Genomic DNA, 20,335 nt, shown 5'->3' on the forward strand with positions numbered 1-20,335 from the left:
CATTCATCAGATAAAACATTTTCGGAGAAACAAACTGCTATATTTTCCCCTCCAAGAACAGCAAGCATTTTAAACACATTTCCCAGAGATGTTACGCTGAGGAAAACAGCTTAGAAATGTTACTTTAAACAAATCCGTTCTCTGGCCACCAACAACAAGACAAATTGGAACAAATGCTTGGCTCTGTTCTTTCCAAGCCTCCTTGTGTCCACCTGTCAAAGGCAGTTGTGACCCCCACCAACCCAAGAGGCAGCTCTGGAGCCGTGAGATGTGCCACCCTGTGCGCCAGCATCCTCATTAGGGATTATCCGACTCACTCGAAGCAGGGAGAGGGAAGATGGGCTGGCTGCCAAGGGCTCTTTCAACACAGATTCTGAAAGAGAATCCTGCAAAGTGTCGAAAGCCCAGATTTTCAGCAGTTCACTTTCTAGACTCTGTTACATAGCAACCATGCCAGCTCACGGAAGGTACCAACCAAGTTAATATTTTGTTTAGATGACACACTGCATTAACTCTCTAGGAAAACCCAAGTTTTCTTCATCAACTTACCTACTGTCAGATACCCTCACCGGAACAAAACATCCATTGGTGGTGGACTGGTGAGCTTGTTTAATTCATTAGAGAAAAACATTGTTTTAACCCAAAAACTTGAAAATGGATCTAACGTTTTCTCGGCAGGGAGAGCAAAAGGTGACTCTTCCCTGTAACCATTTGTGCTAATATTATTAAAAGGAGATTAGCATGCATTTAATATGTGAATGATGCCCTCTGGATAAAAGATGACTTATACAGTTGCATTTTGAAAGATATTCATTTCATTCAAAACCTTGATTTGAAAAGTGATAACTCAATAGCTCTAAATGCTCAAAGGGTTTGAGCCCATTGAATCAAACCGACACAGGCAAAATTAAAACAGAAGACTAATTCGGAACAACAGTCAGGAAGCCCCAGGACCTGAGCTCCTGCGAGCCTTCCTGGAGGTATGTTACAAACAAGCAGGAGAAAGCCAATCAACCACACTTTGAAATTAAGTGGAGAGATGGCAGTGCTTTCCTTTAGGAATACGAAGGCACTAGCAGAAGAAACTACCAGATCACGTCCGCAGAAGGTTTCTGTCCCAGCAGAATGCTGCCACATGTCATGAGAACAACCAAACCAAACAAAATAAAAACAAAACGCCAAAAACTCACGGAGGCCAAATACTGTAAGAAGTACTGAACTGAGGTAACATTGCTATCAATAAAGAAATGACGAATTTCTATGCGGGTCTTGTTTTATTCTTAGACATCATATCGGTTTAAATTCACATCAATTTAGAGGACTATGTGGCCAACCATGAAGTTGAGTTAAAACCTTCAACATTTTATTTTCTGGTTATAAAATCATTAAACTCCCCCTAGTAAAGGTTTTGAAAAATACCAATGGTACACAGAGGAAAAATGAAAACCATCCCTCATCCAACCACCCACAGACCGTCCCCGGCCAGGGCAGGCACGCTCTTAAGACGATGAGGGAGCTGCTGGTTCCGTGTATTTTTAGGGATAGCAAGGGATCCAACAGCCAGTTCCATTTCTATTTCCATAGCCTTGTGCATTTTGGCAGGGATAAAAAAAAAAAAAAAGGAAAGGAAACAGCTCCCAATGGCTCCACCACAACAATTTAACCATCAGCTAAGTATCACAATTTCCAACTGGAGTGTGTAGATCATCGCAGCACCAACCTCCTTAGCATGCTCAGTCTGCAACTAGACCCAAGACTCGGATAAAAGCCACTTAACTTTTCCTCGGCTGAGAAAGGGGCAGACGGTGGGAAATAAACCAGCATTGTTCAGTCCCCTTTACCGTGGCTTTTGGTTCTTAGCAAAAATGCCAGTTCTCTGCTATTTCTTTAAGGTTGGAAGAGTCTCTGCCTATAAAAAGTAAAGCATGACCATGAAACCTAACTTCCCTTTTTCGCCATGGTGCCAGCGGACAGCATCTTCCACGCACAATGACATAGCAAGGGATAAATGACAGAATAATCAGATGCCCACCTTGAAAACTGTGCAGCAAGTGCCAGCCTCGCAACTCCTTCCCACCATTACGTCATGCTACTTTGGTACCAAATTACTGCTCCAATTCCTAAGACTTTTGACGGACTCCTGAAGTACCAAGTTAAGATCTGACTTGGAATTGAACGTAAAATGCTCATGTTCAGGCTTAACATCTCACACCAAGGAAAGCACACCTACCCCAGGAAGGTAAGGAGGAGATAGAAGCTGTTGGGGAGAAGGCATTAATATGAAAACAGACTCTCTTAACCCTTAGGAGAAGCTCTTGAAATAACAACAAAACCAGAAAATCCTTTTGAGCCACTGAGACATTGGTACCTCATACTTCATCAAGTGACATATTTACACAAGTGGCCTTCTTGGGCTGGATTTTTTTTTTCTGTCATGTTCTGGATTTCAGTAGTTTAGTTTAATCAAATGATATTAATAATCAGTGACAATGTTTCTTAAAGGGAAATTAGGCAAAAAAAAAAAATCCTGAAAATCCAGCCTAGTCTTATACTTCTTAATCCACAGAAACCAAACAGTACTCCCTTTTCTTTTTCTTTCTTTCTTTCTCTCTTTTTTTTTTTTTTGCATGCTTCCTCTACCTTTAACCCTTACATGAGGGTTTCAGAGCTTCATCACTGTCAATGTCAACAGAGACCAGCTGTCTTTTTTCCCTCCTCTTAACAGCAAAGAGTTCCTTCAAGCAACCGCTACCTGGAAACCCAACATCTAAGCCTTCATTTCGACAGAAGCCCGTCCTCAGCCTTTGAGGTCTAAGATTTCCCCCTGGAAAGTGCTCTCAGTGTTTACATTTGCTAGAAATTTAAACTCCCTGTTGAGCACAGCATCTGCCGTTGCATCGATATATTCCACTGCTTGCGCGATCTCAAATGGGGAGAAAATAAAGTCCAGATGCAATCGAGACAAGGGATTTGGCATCCGTGGAGAAAAGTGCAAACCAGTCCAATCCTCTACCCCAAACACAGCAGCAGAGCCTGGAGCTCCCTCTCAGGGAGTCATTCCAAAGGAAGGAGCCTCCGGAACTGGGGGGGGGTGGGGGTGGGGGGGAGCTGTGGCATTCACCCCTGCCGGGGGTGGGGGCAAAGGCCCGGGCAGGAAAAGTTTGCCCACAGAGTTGGGGGCTGTGTGCCACCTAAGGGGCACTTTCTGCTGCCAGAAGGGAGCTGCCGGCTGCGCTGCGCTGCGCTGGCCCGGCCGGCCGGCCGGCGTGGCCGTGTGAACCCGTGCACGCTGCGCCCGGGCTTTCGTTAATGACAGCAGCCTGCAACTCCCAGCAGGGAGGCAGCGCCGGCCACCCCGGGCGGAAAGGGTTACAAGCCACAATGCGAGGCGATTTCGCCGTGGGCGTGGGGGCGCGTCGAGTCCCCGGCCACCTCCGGGCCCGGGTCCTGCTCGCTCGCCTCTCCTCCGCCCCCGGCGCCGGGCGATCCCTACCTTGCGCGCCGTGCTGGTGGTTCTCCATGTTCGCCGCCGCCGAGTCCGCCGCCGCCGCCGAGGCGCCGGCCGCCGCTCCCGGGCCCGGGCCCGGGCCGCCGCCGCTGCTCAGTTCCGCCAGTCTCCGGTTGGTGGCCGTGAGTTCGGCTCGCAGGTTCGTCACCTCCTGGCTGGCCGACTGGACCGCCCCATCGATGCGGAGCGCGAGCTGCTTATTGTCTTCCATCATGCTCAGGATTTTGGCCTGGGGGCGAGAGAGGTGACAAAGAGCTGCATGATGCGCGGGGGACGCGCAGCCGGGCACCCCCGGCTCTACCTGTTGGGTCCCCCGCGGCCCGGCTCCCCCGCGCCCCGACCCCCAGGCACCGGCAGCGCCGGCTCCTCCAGCGCAGGAATGACAGCGGCGCCTCCAGCCGAGCCGCGGTGGTAGCGAGGCGGAGGGGGGAGGAGGAGGAGGAGAAAGAGGAGGAGGAGAAGGAGGAGGAGGAGGAGCAGCGATCGCCGAGACCCCGGCGCCGAGAGCTGCTCGGAGAAGGACACCGCGCGCCGCCCGGCACTCTTTCAATGGAGCCTACCATTCGCTGAGCGCTCGGGAGGGGGCCCGGGCCGGGGGTTGGGGCGCTGCTTTGGCCTTCCGCGCCCCCCACTTTGGGGACACACCCCCGAAGGGTGGGGGCGGCGGCCCGCAGCCCGGCGTGGACAGAGGTGGCGCCCCTGGTGAGGGGTGGGGGGCGCCTCATCCAAGGCCGGCCCTCGATCCCCTCCCTGGAGCGGTGGGGCGGCCCCCGCCCTGGCGAACTCGCGCCCAGCGCCGTGCTATGGCTGGGAGGAGGTGGGTGCTTGGGAGAGAGGGGTACTCAGAAAAGGGGCCCGGCAGGGGAGCGGGGATGGAGCTCCGGGGGAGGGGCCGCTTGCCCGAGCTCGGAAGAGGAGTTTTTGCTTTGCCAGTTCCTTAAAATGCAGGTAGGAAATGTGCATGGGGAGCTAGGCTGGTGCTCCGCGTCCCTCTCTCTGTCCACCCCACCCCACCCCACTCCACCAGCTCCTCCGATGCCCCAACCTGCGCTGCCTCGCTCCTCCTCCGAAGGAGCGCCTCGTCCTTCCCCACGGTGGGCCCAGTGGCGCTCAGGGCTCCCCATCGCCTGGAACCCGTGTGTGCGTGGAGGTGGCCCTAGCCAGGTCCTAAGCTTCTTAGCTGGGCTGAATATTGGGGGGCAAAACGGATTCAGCCGGGAGAGAAGACTGGAAGGCATCACTGGGGCTTCCCTCTTTCTCCTCCTCCTGGGAGTCTGAGTGTGGAGGCCCCGCTGACTCAGTTTACCCCCTCTCTCTTCTCTGGAGAACTGAGGTAACCTTAAAGTTGATACACCCATCAAGCGCCTCTTTCTCCCAGAACACAGGCCGTGCATTTTTCAGTGGGGCCCTGGATTCCAGCCACCAGACCTTGTTACCATGGCAAGCTTCATTCCATGCAAATAGGACAATTTAAAACAGCCAGTAACCCGGAACAAGGGAAGAACTTAGAACCACCATTCCAGCTGGGTCAACCTGGGGAGGGCAGCTCAGAGACTATTGCAGAAGCTGATGGTGCTTCTGCCAGAGGGAGGATGCTCACCCTCCAGCTTCAACAGCGTTTACTGGAAGCCTACTGTGTGCAAAGTACCGAGTATGCATTAGCATCTCATTGTGGGGGGTGAGGGTTATTATTCCCATTTTAAAGATGAGGAAACTGAGGCTCTGGGGGGGTGTTAAGCAGTTTCCCCAAGGGGCTCACAGAAATCAGGTGAAACCAGGACTGGAAGTAAGCAGTCATCTGATTCCAAGCTAGTCCCACTGTGCCTTGGATGCTAGATTATTTTTTCCCCTTTTTAGATGGAACCATAAAACCACCCTCTTGCTCCATCCCCCTGTGACCACTAACAAGCTTAGTAAGAGGTTAGGACAGTATTAGGTAGTGGAGCGTGTGGCAGCAGACTTAATTTTTCACTCTGTGCACTCTACTCAGCTAAACTGGTCAGCTGGGGAATATGAACTCCTGACCTTAGTCTCATTAGTACAAGTTCTGACCCAAGTGGGCCAGCCAAGGCACTTAGGCCACTAGGTGTATTTTATAAACCAAGATTTAATTCCTTAGAGTTTTTCAGTTTCCTTATGGAGGAACCATCAAAATTTACAGAACTTTGTGGGTCTTCAAAAGGCAGGGGGTGTCATGTTCAGCCACTGTGGAAAAGAGTTTGGTGGTTCCTCAAAAAGTTAAACATGGAATTACCCATATGACCCCACAATTCCACTCCTGCATACCCTGAAGAGTTGAAAACAAATATTCAAACAAAAATCTGTACACAAACGTTCACAAAAGCACTATTCACAACAGCTCGAAGGTGAAACAACTCAAATATTTGACAACAGATGAATTAATAAACAAACATTAAATGGTATATCCATACAATGGAACATTACTCAGCCACGAAAGGTCTAACTATTGATACATGCTACAACGTGGATAAACCTTGAAAATATTATGCTAAGTGAAGGAAGCCAGACACAGAAGTTCACAGATTGTATGATTCCATTTATAAGAAATATCCAGAATAGGTAAATCTAGAGAGACAAAGCAGATCTATGGTTGCAAGGAGGTGGGGGAGGGGAGGATGGGGAGTAGCTACTTAACAGGTACTGAGTTTTATTTTGGGATGATGAAAATGCTTCAGAACTAGATAGAGGTTGTGGTTGCCCAGCACTGTAAACAGACTAAATGTCATAAAATGTTCACTTTAAAACGGTTAATTGGGGGGTGGGGTGTATAGCTCAGTGGTAGAGTGCATGCTTAGCACGCATGAGGTCCCGGGTTCAATCCCCAGTGCCAGTACCTCCTCTAACAATAAATAAATAAATCTAATTACCTCCCCCCTCAAAAAAAAGGTTAATTTTATGTTATATGAATTTCACCTCAATTTTTAAAAAGCATATATACAAGTACCAGGAAAAAAGGAGAAAGAGGGGTCCTGGAAACAAACCTTCTGAGAAAACAATTAAGAGCAGTTCTATCTGAAGAGCTGTGTGTGTGTGTGTGCGTGTGCGCGCGCGCGTGCGTGCTCACACCTGTGTACAGCACTCGTCAGAAAGCACAGTAATTGATCTGTTTACCTGTCTCTCTCCCACGTCACTAGGCGCTCTGTGTGGGAGAAGGTGGGATCGCTTTTTACGTGTTACCCCCTCTTTGCATCCTCGCCACCTAACCCATGGCAAGCGCTCTGCAAGTGGCTGTGTGTGAGCGCGTTTGTGCAGTAAACAAACTGACCAAGTGTTACTCACTCTCCTCCTCAATGAGATGATTCTCACATACCAGCATCTCCAAATCAAGCCAAAGCAAAACAAGCTGAACCCAAAAATCTAACCAAGAGAAAAGCAAAGACCGATTTGTGGGGCACCTTCTCCTCTCTCCCTGCCTCCCCTTCTCCAATTGTGGTACAGCCTTTGAAGTCTGAAGGAACTCGCCTTAGAAACTCCTGGGGTGCCTCCTAGGATTTTAAAGAATTTTATTTTTTGAGATTTTTTTTTCTTGATGTGAAAAAAGGGGCTTTTCCAAGCTGTGTCTCCTTATGTTCACCCACATGCAAAAGGATCAGATCTCAGACAGGAAGTCTGAGATCGGTTACCCTCTAGAATCTACTTGATTTAAACAGAAAAGTTTACCTGCTCTACCTTTCTTCCCCCCACCATCCACCAGCTCCTCCCTGGGTGATCGCAGCTAACAAAACAGTCCCAGAATCCGCGTCCTTTCCCACTTGCCCATCTGTCGGGCTGATATGCGTTTACAACTCATTTCTTGGATGACACACATAAACTGTCGGGTGACCAGCTCCAAGGCTGTCTGTCAACCGCAGCTCTCTCTCTTTGGGGTTCACAATTATGAGAACTTACCAGCACTGTGCGTTTTGTTTCAAGAGCCTCCTGTCAGCATGTTCCTAGCGTAGCCCCCACCTCCCGTCGCAGTAGGCTGATGTTAATTAAGAACCAAGCTAGTAAACGGGCTTGCTCCCCAGGGATCTGCTGCCGTCTTCCCAGTGTCACTGGTTGCCATCTCTCCCCATCAGCCAAACCCCATCCAAGGCTCAGGAAGTGCACCGGCCTTTATGTGGTCACCAGTCCCCGACAGCACGTGCTGCATGTCCGATCTTCCCGAGCAGAATGAGCGAACCGTGCCATGCACACTAGGTGCCCGTCAAAGCTTGCCTGGGCATTTTGGAAAGTCTGTAAAACCATCCTAGCTCAGACAAAGAAGATTTCTAGTGAGAACCAAGGCAACGAGCCTAATTCATTGCTGACAGCAGTGTCAAATGCAGCTCCCTTCTTCCATAAATAGAGTGACTTTATAATGTAATGTCCAAACTGGGACACTTCTGAGATGGAAAGAGGGTGCTATGAGTAATGAAGCTGGGACAAGTGGCATAAATTGGAACTGTCCCAGGAAACCCAGTATATACACATTAGCCCCATCCTACAACCAAATGATGCTATTTGGTCCTAGAAGGCAACTTTGGGGTCCTTTGCTCCAGCACCCTCGTTGTTTACTGATGGAGAAACAGAGGCTTTGGTCTCCAAAGAGTTGGTGGCTGGCTGAGCAAGTTCGTCTCCCTGTCCGCATAACTGCATATCCACCAAGATTCTTGCTTCCATCATCAAAACCCTTCTCATCTTGGGTTTTGCCAGCAATTCAAGCCACCTCTTACTCTCCAAAGTACTTTCACATCTTTCTTATTTTATCTTTGCAACAACTTCCTCAGATAGAGGGGGCGCCTGGAATCTGTATTTGGTGGAGTAAAACACTGAGGTTCAAGAGTTTGTCCTAAGATCACAAAACTGGACTAACAAGTCAGTGAGACAAGCCCCTTATCTGCACATCCTCCCTCCCCTTAGCCCCTAGCATTCAGTACATATTTGTCAAGTGGATGAGCTGGAGCCAGGACTCAGGTATTCCCACATGTGGCCTCGCTTTCTCTCTGAGTCACTCAGGCACCTGGTTTCTGTCTGGCTCAGGAATTGGAGGCAGCACTCACGTGCTTCTCCACGCAAGGTTAAGTTCATACATGGGACAGGGCGGTACAGGGGAGGTCTGAAAGAGAAGCCCAGGCGTCCTGAGACGCTCTGATGCTTCTTCGAGTCAGCATGCAGCTGCCCACAGGAGCCAGGGAGAAGTGTGGCCCTGCCTCTTGCACTTCCTGCAAACAGTGTCGCTTACCAGGCTCTGCAAGGCGTACCTCTGGACCTCAGGCTGCTTCCAGTGTCTCTTATTTAAAGTGAGGCTGAAGACCCCTTGATGTGGAGTTCCCAGAAGAGGCATGTTAAAATGTAAATCCTGGGCCCTAATCCTGACCAACCAGAATCTCTGGGTGAGGTTCTGGGTATCTGCATCTGCAACGAGCTTCCCCGGAGTGTCTGGTGCACAGTGAAGTTGGAGCCTCACTGCCCTGGGTCCCCGGTGCAGCGGCTCAGAAAGCTCGTGCACACCTGTCAGTTACATCTATTCGAGGAACCTCTGAGCCCCAGGAATGGCTGTGAGGGCTCCCTGCTTTTCCTCTTCTCAATGCTGTCTGTCCTGTGTCTTCCCAGCCCCCTCCAGCAAGAGTCCCCGGGGAATCACCCTCCCTCTCTGCAGATGGATGCTCTGTTTATTCAAATTGTCACATGTGAATCCCGGCCAATCTAGGAGATGTATCTTTTGTACATTTACACGGTTTACTTTGGCTGAGTGGGTTTTAACATGTGCTCTGGGGAAAAGGCCAAAGCATCTCCCAGACGGAGGCAATCAGGTCTCCGGGCTCTGGGTGAGAAGACCAGGAGGGGGACAGAGTCAAGGGCATGGAGAAGAGCGCGCAGGTGGTGAACACCAACCGCTAAGCTATATTTCTCTTCCCAGCAGCGCCCCACCGCCATTAGTTGCCCTGAAAACTGCTGTTGTGAAATGAAGGGATACAGAGAAAAAGCTAGGAGAGAAAGCAGGGGAGAGCAATTGTGGGGCTTAAGGAAACAGCCTGCAGCTTTAAGATGGGGAGGTACATGCGCAGGTGCCTATTATATACGTGTGGTGCGTGTGTGTGTGTGTGCACATAGATATCTGTGCACACTATACACACGCACCACACACACTGCAGCGTGGACACAGAGCACAGTTATCAGTATGAAGACTGCCGGCCTCCTCTTGACTCCCCAAGCAATTTCTCATATAAAGGTCGAGAAGTTGGTCAGGCCCTGCCTTTCTGTATATATATTTTACCAACTGAGTCACTTCTGCATGCTTTTCATTTGCAAACAGTCCATTAATGATCACTTATAATTCAGAAGCTCCTATGTATGAAATAGATAAATATTAACTATGCATAGTAACCACAGGCGTAAACACATACGCATATATATTTACTTACTTCCGGATAGAAGTGTGTTTTCCCCCCTCTTTGAATGTTGCTTGGTTTTTGATCTGTTTCTCATTGGGCGTGATACAGGGCTTACAAGAGACTGTGCCTGATGGTCTGGTCTCTTGGCTCTTGGCTCTGCCATAGCTCCCACGGACCAACAGTAACAGCCAGTAAAATACAAAACCCTGAGACAAATATGTCCATCTGCAGAGACCCATCACTACATCCCAAAGAACTGGTCCGACCCCCAGGTACCTTGCGGGTCCTCCTGCCCTGTCATGTTTTGGCTGTCCCCATGGGTTGGGCACCATTTTATTTTCCAGCTGCCCAAAGCAGTCTCTGGGAGGCGCCCTCAACAAGGCTAAAGAGAACAAGCCATTCAGTCTTCAGCTTCAATTCCTAGTCTCAGCAAAGCACCCCCTCTCCAGCCTAATGGCCGGACCATCCTAGCTGACCTCGTCAGTGATCTCACCCTTCCCCGAGGGCGAGGGTAACTTCAACTCCACAGGCTCCGGATTTAGTCAGACAAGGGTTCGTGTCCCAGCCTTGCCACTCACTAGCGCTGTGACATTGGATGAGCTACTTAACTTTTCTGAGCCTCAACTTCCTCCTTAGTAGAATGGAATAATACTGGGATAAGGTAAGTCTGCCTACTTCATGGACTTGTTGAGGAACTAAAGGAGACAATGCACGTGAAGCATCTGGCAGAGCACTTGGTGTCTGGAAGGGGTTCCATAGATGCTGCCAAAGATGCAGGCTCAGATGATGGAGATCATGATGATGGTGATGGGGACAGTGAGAGCTGTAAGGACAGTTCCCATTCTTTGGACACCCACTACGGCCCGCCGCTGTGCGTGTCCATTTATTTCCGCTAACTCAGACTGCATCGTCCCAGCACTGAAGGTGGGCATTATAACCCCCCATCCGCCGATCAGAAAAAAATCTCAGGCTCGGAAGGCTTGCTCACACTCACCCAGCTAACACGTAGCAGAATCAGAGTCAAACCCAAGTGTGTCTGATTCTAAAGTCTCTTCCTCTTCTTTCTTCCCTGATTCCCCCTACAGTCCATGAAGGCAGTCGCACCCAGGCGCGTGCTGATGCCCCGAGGGACCTTCGGTGCCCCTTCCAGCCCCACGTCCTTCATTCTCTGCAAAGGCACTGATCTGATGGAGAAGCAGGCGAGGGAGCCGCTCCTCAGTGGCCAGTGTATTAGTTCTTCTAGGCCCTGGGGACCCATTTGGTAAATTAGTTCTTTTGGTTCTGGAAATGGTACCCCAGTGGCTTGAAATACTTTACAGACCTACCCTAAATGGGCAATTTATTTTTTTCTCACTCGTGGTATTATTCTTGGGATCGCCATCCTATAAAAGTTATTCACTGCAGGGGGGAAAGGGGCAGTGATGGCAGTACTTTTTTAAACAGAAGTGGTCTAGACTTGGTAAGAAGCAGGGGAGGATTTCCCAAGAATGGAATTTTCAGGACTTCTTCCTCCCCAGTTGTGCGCTCGCTCGCGTTTATTTAACTGAATGATATCTTCAGCAGGAGAGTTTTTTCCACTCATTTCTTCTCCCCACCACCAACCCCATACTCAGATTCTTGTGAGCTTCTGCGTCCTTCGTAGTTCATTTTTCTCTCCTCCTAGGATGCCTTATGCACCGAGTAAGTCTCCCCTAAGGACCAGTGCTTCCTCTTCCAGACAATAAAGAAGAATGCGACGCTCACTCAAGGGCCACACAGGAGATGCTGTATTAGGCACCAACCAGCTGAAGGAATTAGGACCCACCTGCCCGTGGACAACTCATCACAGAGGCGTCTCAGATACGGTGATGTGTACAATCCCTCTTCAGGAACTGGAAGCAGCTGGAGTGGGAAAGGGCCTTGGAATCTTGCCCCTGAGTCAACACTAAACCTTTCCAGCACTGAAGTGCCCTGGGAAAAATATTTATCAGCCAAATAGTGTAGACTTCAGTCCGGTGTGCCATGAAGGCCTGTACCTGTGACCATCTGCCCTGATACTCAGGATTAGCCGTCCGGCTGTACACGTGGTTAGAAGACAGCTATCTTGCCCAGCGTTCAGCTCACTGGGGTAATGTGTCTCCAGGCAGTAAAGTGTGAAGTTGCCATGTTTATCTCAATGAACTGCCCCTTTATCTGTTTACCTGCCTTATTTTGTGCTGGGGGGATGTAAAACAATTTATATCCCAATATTTGGAGCCACAAGGCCATGTTATTAGGCGCGTGTGCAGTTCAAGAGGGGACCGTATGTGCACAGAGCGATGTCAATTATCATGCATTCGGTCAGCACCCTCAGCCATCTCGGTCGTAAAATGGTACTCTGACACCTTTGCCTAGGAACAGCTAGCTACCAATTGGCTTTAAAGGGGGTGGGTGGAGATACAAAAACAAGTGTTGAGGGGAGGGGCTCACTCTTTCTCCTGGCCACATGCTCCCTGGCATCCTGCACCCACGTCCACGGCCCTGGACCCAACCCTCCATGCAGCACACTGGTCCCACACCTAGCCGCTCACACCACTGGGATCCTAAGTGCAGGCATGCCTCTGCGCAGCCTCTGAAACAGCTGTCCTGTATCAAAGAGATGAGACTGTCTGGAAAATAGAAACAGAGCTGCGTTCTTCCCCGAGCCAGTGAGGAGCCCCCAGGGAGTCCTGCAGAAAGTCACTTAACACTGCAAGCCCGATAGCTGTGGGGAAGAGTGGCGAGCCTGAGTCCTCCGGGCAGCTTTTGGGAAGAAAAGAAAGACAGATCTAGGTTCTCATCCTGTCATTCATTAGGAGGCATCAAATCAAAGCGTGAACTTCAGCGTCTGCTAAGAGATAGACCAGTCCAGGGCCCTGACTAGCCTGCGGAGCACCAAAGTACAGATTAGGAAAGATGTGTCCCCTTCCTCCAGGCATGTGGAGCCCTGGCAGAGGGCACAGACCCAGAGGACGGAGCCCTGGCTCTCCTGGGCATTAGTGCCTTTCGGAAACTTAACAGGAAATGATCACACATAGGATTTTCACCTTAAATCAGAGGGTTTCTATCATGGAACTGGGATTTTTTTTTTTTTAAGATTTTTAAATTACACTGTCTTAGTTCAGAGAAACACACACTCTTACAAATCTAAGTACGCTTTTATATGAAGAACACTGAATGAAGTTATTTTACATTTTTCGTTAAATTCCAGGGATGGTATAAACCCTCTCTTTTTAGAAGTGTTCTAGACTTTTTTAGAAGAGGCTAAATGAGCTGGCAGATTCGGAATTCGTTTTTGCTTGAAAGTGTGCGTGGAAGGGGGGCTACGACACTGGTAATCATGATTCTAGTGGGTTCTTACATCTGCGCTCAGTACTTCACGTCCTTTATAACCACCCTCTGAGGAAGAAGCTACTATGATTATCCTCTTTTTACAGATAGGAAAACTGAAGCTCAGGGAGGTCAGGCTACCAAAGGTCATACAACTAACGAGTGGCAGGGCGGGGACGCGTGGCAATGGGGCGCCGGTGGTTCCACTTTACTGCTATTTTGTATCACCAATTCGCCATTTGTACTGTCGAAGCCAAAAAGCAGAGTAAAGAGAGGATTGACATACACCCCTGAACTGCGGATGGCAACAGAACAATGAACCCTTTTCTGGAGAGGTGCGTGGAAGGGGCCCAGTGGCTGTGAATGCAGTCATCAGTCGTCTGCTCCAGAAATTCTTAGCTCTCCCACTGGGAGGACACTTGAGCATCCCACCTCAGTCCTAGGATGCTCACAGCTTCAGCCACTCTGCTCTCCTTCGCGCACACCTTTCTAACTTTCATTACCAGCAAGTGAAAAAAGACTAGATTTTAGATCTGGAAGGGACCTCAGAGTTCATAGGTCAAACACAGTTTCTTTGCAGATGAGGAAACGGAGAGCCAGGAAGATCGTGCGACTTGCCCAGATGACCCAGCCATGGAGTAGCACCATTGTTATTCCTACTTGTTTATGTTTTTATAAGTGAGCACATGGCCATGGGAGATGTTCAGTAAACATTTGCTGAACTGAAATAAATTGTGACATTTGATTTATCCATCTGCGGGGCACATCAAAAACAACAAACCAGCTCTATTTCTGATCGTTCTGTTGTGAAAAGCTTCCAAACTCAATATGAGGTGAAAACCGCTGCTATGAAGGGTCCCTTTGATCATTCCACTTCTTTTTCTGGAAAATGATAGCAAACTTGGCAACCGAGTCTTCCAGAAATTAATAATCAAACCTTAAAAATCCTCTTTGGTTTTTCTAACAACGTAAAATACAAAGAAACTAAACATTTCCTCTGGTGTCTCCCCCTCTCCCTTCCGACGCCCCGCTAGGGAACAGCTGTGTCTATTTAAAATTGATTTTGATCTCTCAGAAAGGATCTGGTTTCCCTGCACACGGAGCTGCTGCCTGGAGATGGCGTGTGCCGTTCTGAGAAGGTGTTGGGGTTCAGCTGACTCCACTGTAATTCTAACAGTCAGCAGAAGCCAGTCTTCTCTTGGGGATGCGGTGACATGACACCTTCGCTGACATTGGTGTGGTGGGCTGGGATGTTCTGCCACCCCAGGAACCATTGGGCATCCTCTCCTCATTCCTCTGGCCTCTCTGTGCTAGACCAAATTATTGTTCCTAATCCCTCCCTCCCTTTTAACAATGGTATTATCCATCCTGCCCTTTCCCTTGTGACTTTTAAGCACCTCTCACCAGCAAAGGCAGAGGACCTTTCTCCGTCCCATGGATATTAGGCTTGTCCATGTGACTGGCTTTGGCCCCTGGAACGTTAGCAGAATTGCAGCAAGCAGCAACCTTAAGTGTCATCGCGGTCTGGCCTGGCCTGGCCTCTTGTGCCCCTGCAATCCTCCATGAGAAAAGCAAGTTGCAGGCAATTTCCTCTTCAGTCTCAGCCCCAGATGGAGACACAGGGGACCAACCTGAACCAGACCTACAGTCTGGACTAAAGGCCAGCCAAACCCGAGCCATCCCCTCACCAACATGCAGCTGCATAAATGCGAAAAACGAATATGGTTGCGAGCCCTTAAGATTCTGAGGCTGCTTGTTATGTAGCAAAAACTGACTAATACATTACTGAAACTTGCACCTTGACTTAAGGCTGTCATCCCACCTGGAAGGAAAGAAAGTCAATGTGTACTAGCTTAGATACCAACGGGAAACTTATTGGTTCATAAAACTGGGAAGTTTAGAGGTAAATCAGGAATTCCAGACGCTTAAGTAAAGCCATCAGATCTCTGTCTTTCTGGCTCCTTTTTTCTCATTCTCTTATGCAAGTGGCCTTTCTGCACGTAGAGGAGGCTGGGGGACGTGGCGAGAGGCAGCTCCAGGCTTACCTGTCTTCATGTTAGCTACCTGGGAGGAGGGAGCTTCCCTCTCCGGTTGCTCCCAGGGAAGAGCTGGCCTACCCCTGAGCCAGGACACGGCGCTACGTGGTTGGCCAGGCCTGGTATGTGTGCCCATCCTAAAGGCCCCAGTGAGCCAGGTTGGTGGCCCCACCAGAGGCTCAGGGAGTGGGAAGGAGCATGTGCTCGAGGGAGGGGGAGTGATTTAACGGGAGGAGATGGGACTCGGGGCAGCCCCAGGTGATGGATGCCCACGCCCACGCCCACGCCCACATTCATCACTGTTCAGCAATAAGATGATGAACACAGGCCTGGGCAGCGACTTAGGGGTGCGGCCTGGCCACTCACTCAGGCCCAGCCTCACCTTCCTAGGTGATTAGCTTGAGGCCAGCAGCTTAACTTCTCCAGGCTCCCATTTGTCCTATTATAAAGTGGGGATAGCAGACATATAACTCATTGTAGGATGGTGATGAGGATTAAATGAGATATTATGCAAAAGCGTCAGTCTGTCTGGGGGATACCACAGCGTTCTTCCTAGTGCTCCGTGCCAGGGCCCCTGTGTTTGCCTGCCCAGGGCTAGGACATCAGCCACTGCAGGCTCACAGCTGCCCCGCTCACCAGCAATCGCCCTCTGCTGTCGGGGCGCCTGCCTCACCCAAGGGCACACCTCCACCCAGGGACCAGCTCTTGGCCAGTGACTTGGATACGAAAGCCCAGCCCCTCTGTCTCCCCTTGGGACCCCTCTGAAGGGCCACCCCAGCTCCAAAGTCCCCTGTAGGCGTCAGGGACAAACCACATTGCCTACAAACTTTTCCCTCCCAGTCCTGACTTCCCCGCTCCCTTACAGGACTGTCCCCCAGCACACCCCCCAGTCAATGGTCTACGCATGGAGTGTAATCTAAGGCCTCCTGGTGCCTAGCCCACAGCGGGTGCTCATGTGTGCTAGTTATAATCATTGCCACTCTCTTATTTATTCTTTTATTCAGCCATCACCCATCTGCCAAGGGCACCCTTATAAGAGGCAGGATAATGTACTAGCTAAAAGCACATCCTTGCCTTTGGAACCCGACTGCCTGGGGTCAAATCTCTGGTTTACCTCCATCAGGCCTGTGACCTAGGGAAAGGCACTTGGCTTCTCCATGCCTCAGTTTTGTCATCTGTAAAATGGCAATACTGAAAACATTTATCTCATAGGGTTGTTGTGAAGTTTAAATCAGATGATGAGCATAAATGGTTTAGAACTGCACTGGGTCCGGAGCAAGTGCCTCCCAGTGGTTCCTCCTCTGCTTTATACTGGGTGATGGATTAGGTGCTGGAGATCAAGGGACGGAGGAAGCCCAGTCCCCGTCCCCACATGGTCACAGTCTAGCGGCAGAGACAGGTTAATAAACAGGGCAAAGGCTCAGAAATAGGAGAGTTCTCGGCTTGTCTGAGAAACAGTTAAGGACTTGTGAGGACTGTGGCTCTGACTCTGAGTGAGATGGGAGCCGCTGAATCGTTTTGGGCAGAGGAGCAACATCAGATGATTTATGCTTTAAAATGCTCCCAGGGACGCTGTGTGGAGAGGACTCGAGGGGACAAGCGTGGAGGCGACAAACCGTGTGTCTAGCGAGTTGTGATGGTGGCTTGAAAGACAGTCGTGGGGAGGGAGGAAGGGAGTTGGAGCATGGAGAGAAGTGGTTCGGTTCTAGAGAGATACCGAAAGTAGAGCCACAGGATTTGCTGATGCAGCATGTGTGAGAGAGAGGGGAGTCCAGGAGGAGCTGAAGCCTTTGGATTTAAGCAACTGGAAGAGTGAAAATGTCACTTCCTGAGAGGGGAAGGCCGTGGGAGGTGCAGGTTTGGGAGGAGGGTGTATGCTTATTTCAAGATGCATTTTAGACATCTAGATGGAGATGGCAAGTGGGCAGTGGGACACACGAGCCTGGAGTTCTGGCGATGGATCTGAGCTGGAAATGTGCATTTGGAAGTTGTCAGCCTCTCAGTTTAATTTAGAGACATTGGACTGAATGAAACCTCCTAACAAGTGCACGTTGATTGAGAAGGAAAGGCCCCAGGACTGAGCCCTGGGTTCTCCAGCATTTGGAGGTCAGGGGCATAAGGAGAAAGAAGCAAAAGAGACTGGGCAGGGGGAGCGGCAAGAGAAGTGGGAGGGGAGAAGTGGGTGTGAGATCCTGACGGCTACGCGGAGAAAGTGCTTAAAGGAGGCCTTGTTAGAACCCTCTGTTAAGCCAAGTCAATGGGACTGAGCATCTGACAGTCCTGGTCACAGGGGCCCTGGTGAGGGCTTCATGGGGAGGTTGAGAGGACAAGGTGGGCTGACATTCACGCAGCACCAGCCGAAAACCTGGTGCCTTGCAGAGGCTCATTAAATATCAGTCTCTTTTCTCCTGACCCTCCACCTACCACCCAACTTGGCCAACTCACAGCTCTCGCTCACTTACCCTTAACCCCCCACATCTACTGATACCAGTCACACAATTTTTCATTAGGCAGGCCATGCTATTAATATATTTTAAAGATCCTCACCAGTGATGGTGAAGCGGGAGCTGACTGCAGCTCAGTCTGACTACCCTGGAAGTCCCAGAGATGGCCAGGGAATTTGCAAATACCCTAACAGCACGCCCTGAGGAAGATGTTGGATGTCTGTAACTATGACTCCGGACCGGTACTAATCATCCCTTACTTGGAAATTAAGTGAGCAGATTTTTCTCCCCACGCGGCAAAAGGTCTATATGATGTCCTAGAATATAATACAGTGAATGGCCCCAGTATGAAAGGCAGCAGGCGGCCTCACACTGGGTTCCCTGCTGCTTATTAATCCTGGCGAATTGCATTAAATTAGAGGAGGGCCTTTCACAGGAGCTCTAAAAGAATTCCTGCCTGGCTGCCATGTGAGACCCCTGGATTCTGCTCCGCGGCTAGCAATACACCAGTTACTCAGTTTATTCCGGTTAATTTTGAATCTGATGATGAAGGCGTGTTTTTTTTTTTAAAAAGATTTTTTTTTAGCAGTGGTCAAATAGGATGCTTACCCTAGCATTTCTAAGTATCCTCATGAGATAGTGAAAACCACAATTTTAGAGCAGTAATCTATGTCGGGATTGTACCCAGCACTCTACGTTTCTCTCCTCATTTTATCACCTTGAAATTTAATTATTATAAGAACTCCATGAGGTAGGTATTATTAACACCATTATAAGCTAAGGTTCCAAGGAATAAATTCCAAAGGTCACATTGTCAATAAGTGGCAGAGCTCGGGTTTGAACTCAAGGACAGCTGATGGTAAAGCCGGAGCTTAAACCTCTGCTCTGTGCTGCCTTTTAGGAAAAGATTGATGTCTTAAGCAGGACATTTAGGAGCTTCTGCTGGAATTTTCAACCTACATTTTTATTAGTCAGGCACTGGAGATTAAAAAAAAAAAAAAAGACAAAAGCCCTGGGTCCCTGCCCTCAATAAGTATAGATTATACTCTCCTGTAAAGTGGGAATGGTAACACCTACTTCCGAGGGTCATTGTAAAGTTCAAGTAAATTAATGGATATGAAACCATCCTATTTCTTAAATAGAATAAGAGTGTGACAGGAAGCTGATTTAAAAAAAATAAATTCATGAAGTGCATGAATATCAACAGATTTTAACATGCTGAACCAAATCCTGACAAATGATCAAATTTACTACTCCATCCTAAATTGCAACTTATATATGAATAGACCAATTTTCCCCCAAAGAAACATGCATTTTTTCTGTTGCAGTTGACATAAATCTACTCCACTCCTCTGACTTGATCCATTTAAATTCTTTCCTTTTCAATTAAATAATCACCCAGAATTTTAAAAGACACATTTCCATTAGTAGACTCCCAAATAGATGACCTCTGAGATCACAAGGGTTTATGCAAATTTTTCTGATTGCTTTTTATCTTCTTATGTATCACTTTCCCTAAAAATTCTGTCCATCAGTGTATTTAAATTCTTTTCTCATCCTCTCATGGCTCCGCTATTTACAATAATGAGTCACAGCTGAAAGGGACTGAAATATCATGGGCTTCTTTTAACATATGCCAACAAAGAAGGGTGCTTCTCGGTTGGAACAGACTAATGAAGGACAAGGGTGAGGTTTTCCTCTCCTGGTATGAAATGGAACTTAAATTTCCATTAGTTACTTTCCAGGCCTTGTCCAATTTGCTTTTTTTTTAATTTTAATTTTTTATTTTATTAAAACTTTTTTTTTTGGCAGGGGAGGTATTCATGTTCTTATTTATTTATCTTTTTTTTTTCTTTTTAATGGAGGTACTGGGGATTGTACCCAGGATCTTGTACATGCTAAGCAAGCACTCTACCACTGGGCTATACCCTCCCCACTGGCTTTTTTTTTTTTTAATACAACCTGATGCTCTCTCTGAATGACAGCAAACATGTATTAAGTGCTCATTAGGCATCTGATCTTTAGGAGCTCATTAAATCTCCCAGTAAGTAGGAGATACCTACTCTTTCTACATCTACTTTACAGTTGAGAAAACTGAGGTTCTAAAAGGGTAGTAAACTATCCCGGGATGCAGAGCCAAGAGGGATTTGGACCCAGAGCTTGGGCTTTTGACAATCAGGCTCTTGGCCCCAGCTTTGCCAGCTGTGGGACGTCAGGCAGATCAGTTAGCTTTCTAACTTTTAGTTTTCTCATCTGTAGAATGGGGATAATAATAATCAGAGCCTGTCCCTCCCAAAATTGCTATGGGAATAAAGAAGTCACTGGATGTGAAATGCTTTGTAATTATCAAGAAGTGAATGTGATGGGAGAAATCAATCAATGGAACTGAAGACGGCTCAAGAAGCAGGTTCACGTTTAAGACTAAACCCAGCTTTGTTCAAAGGACCAGCTGCCAGCACTGCCCGTGTGCTGGCCCCTAGTTGTTGTGGGCTTGGCCACGGGGGGCTCTCATCTCCCCAGTGACCCGATCTTGCTGCTGAAATACAACAATACCCTTGGAAGTCAGCCCTTAGCAACCCTCCAAAGCTACTTCTCACCTCCCCCACGTGCCAACGAGATTAGTTTTGCCACCCTCTTTGA

At 48.8% G+C, this 20,335-nt stretch overlaps 1 protein-coding gene across 2 annotated transcripts in view; it reads right to left on the reverse strand.

Annotated features, from left to right (window-relative positions):
- The window catches only part of KAZN (kazrin, periplakin interacting protein), a 993,570-nt gene that overhangs the window by 403,384 nt on the left and 569,851 nt on the right, over nucleotides 1-20,335 (reverse strand). For both annotated transcript variants that reach the window (XM_072975380.1, XM_072975376.1), the window contains exon 3: nucleotides 3,494-3,737. In XM_072975380.1, the coding sequence (XP_072831481.1) occupies nucleotides 3,494-3,737 (244 nt within the window). The remainder of the gene's footprint in view (nucleotides 1-3,493; nucleotides 3,738-20,335) is intronic.

Source organism: Vicugna pacos, chromosome 13 (genome assembly GCF_048564905.1).
Source record: "Vicugna pacos chromosome 13, VicPac4, whole genome shotgun sequence".
NCBI classification, from domain to species: Eukaryota; Metazoa; Chordata; class Mammalia; order Artiodactyla; family Camelidae; genus Vicugna; species Vicugna pacos.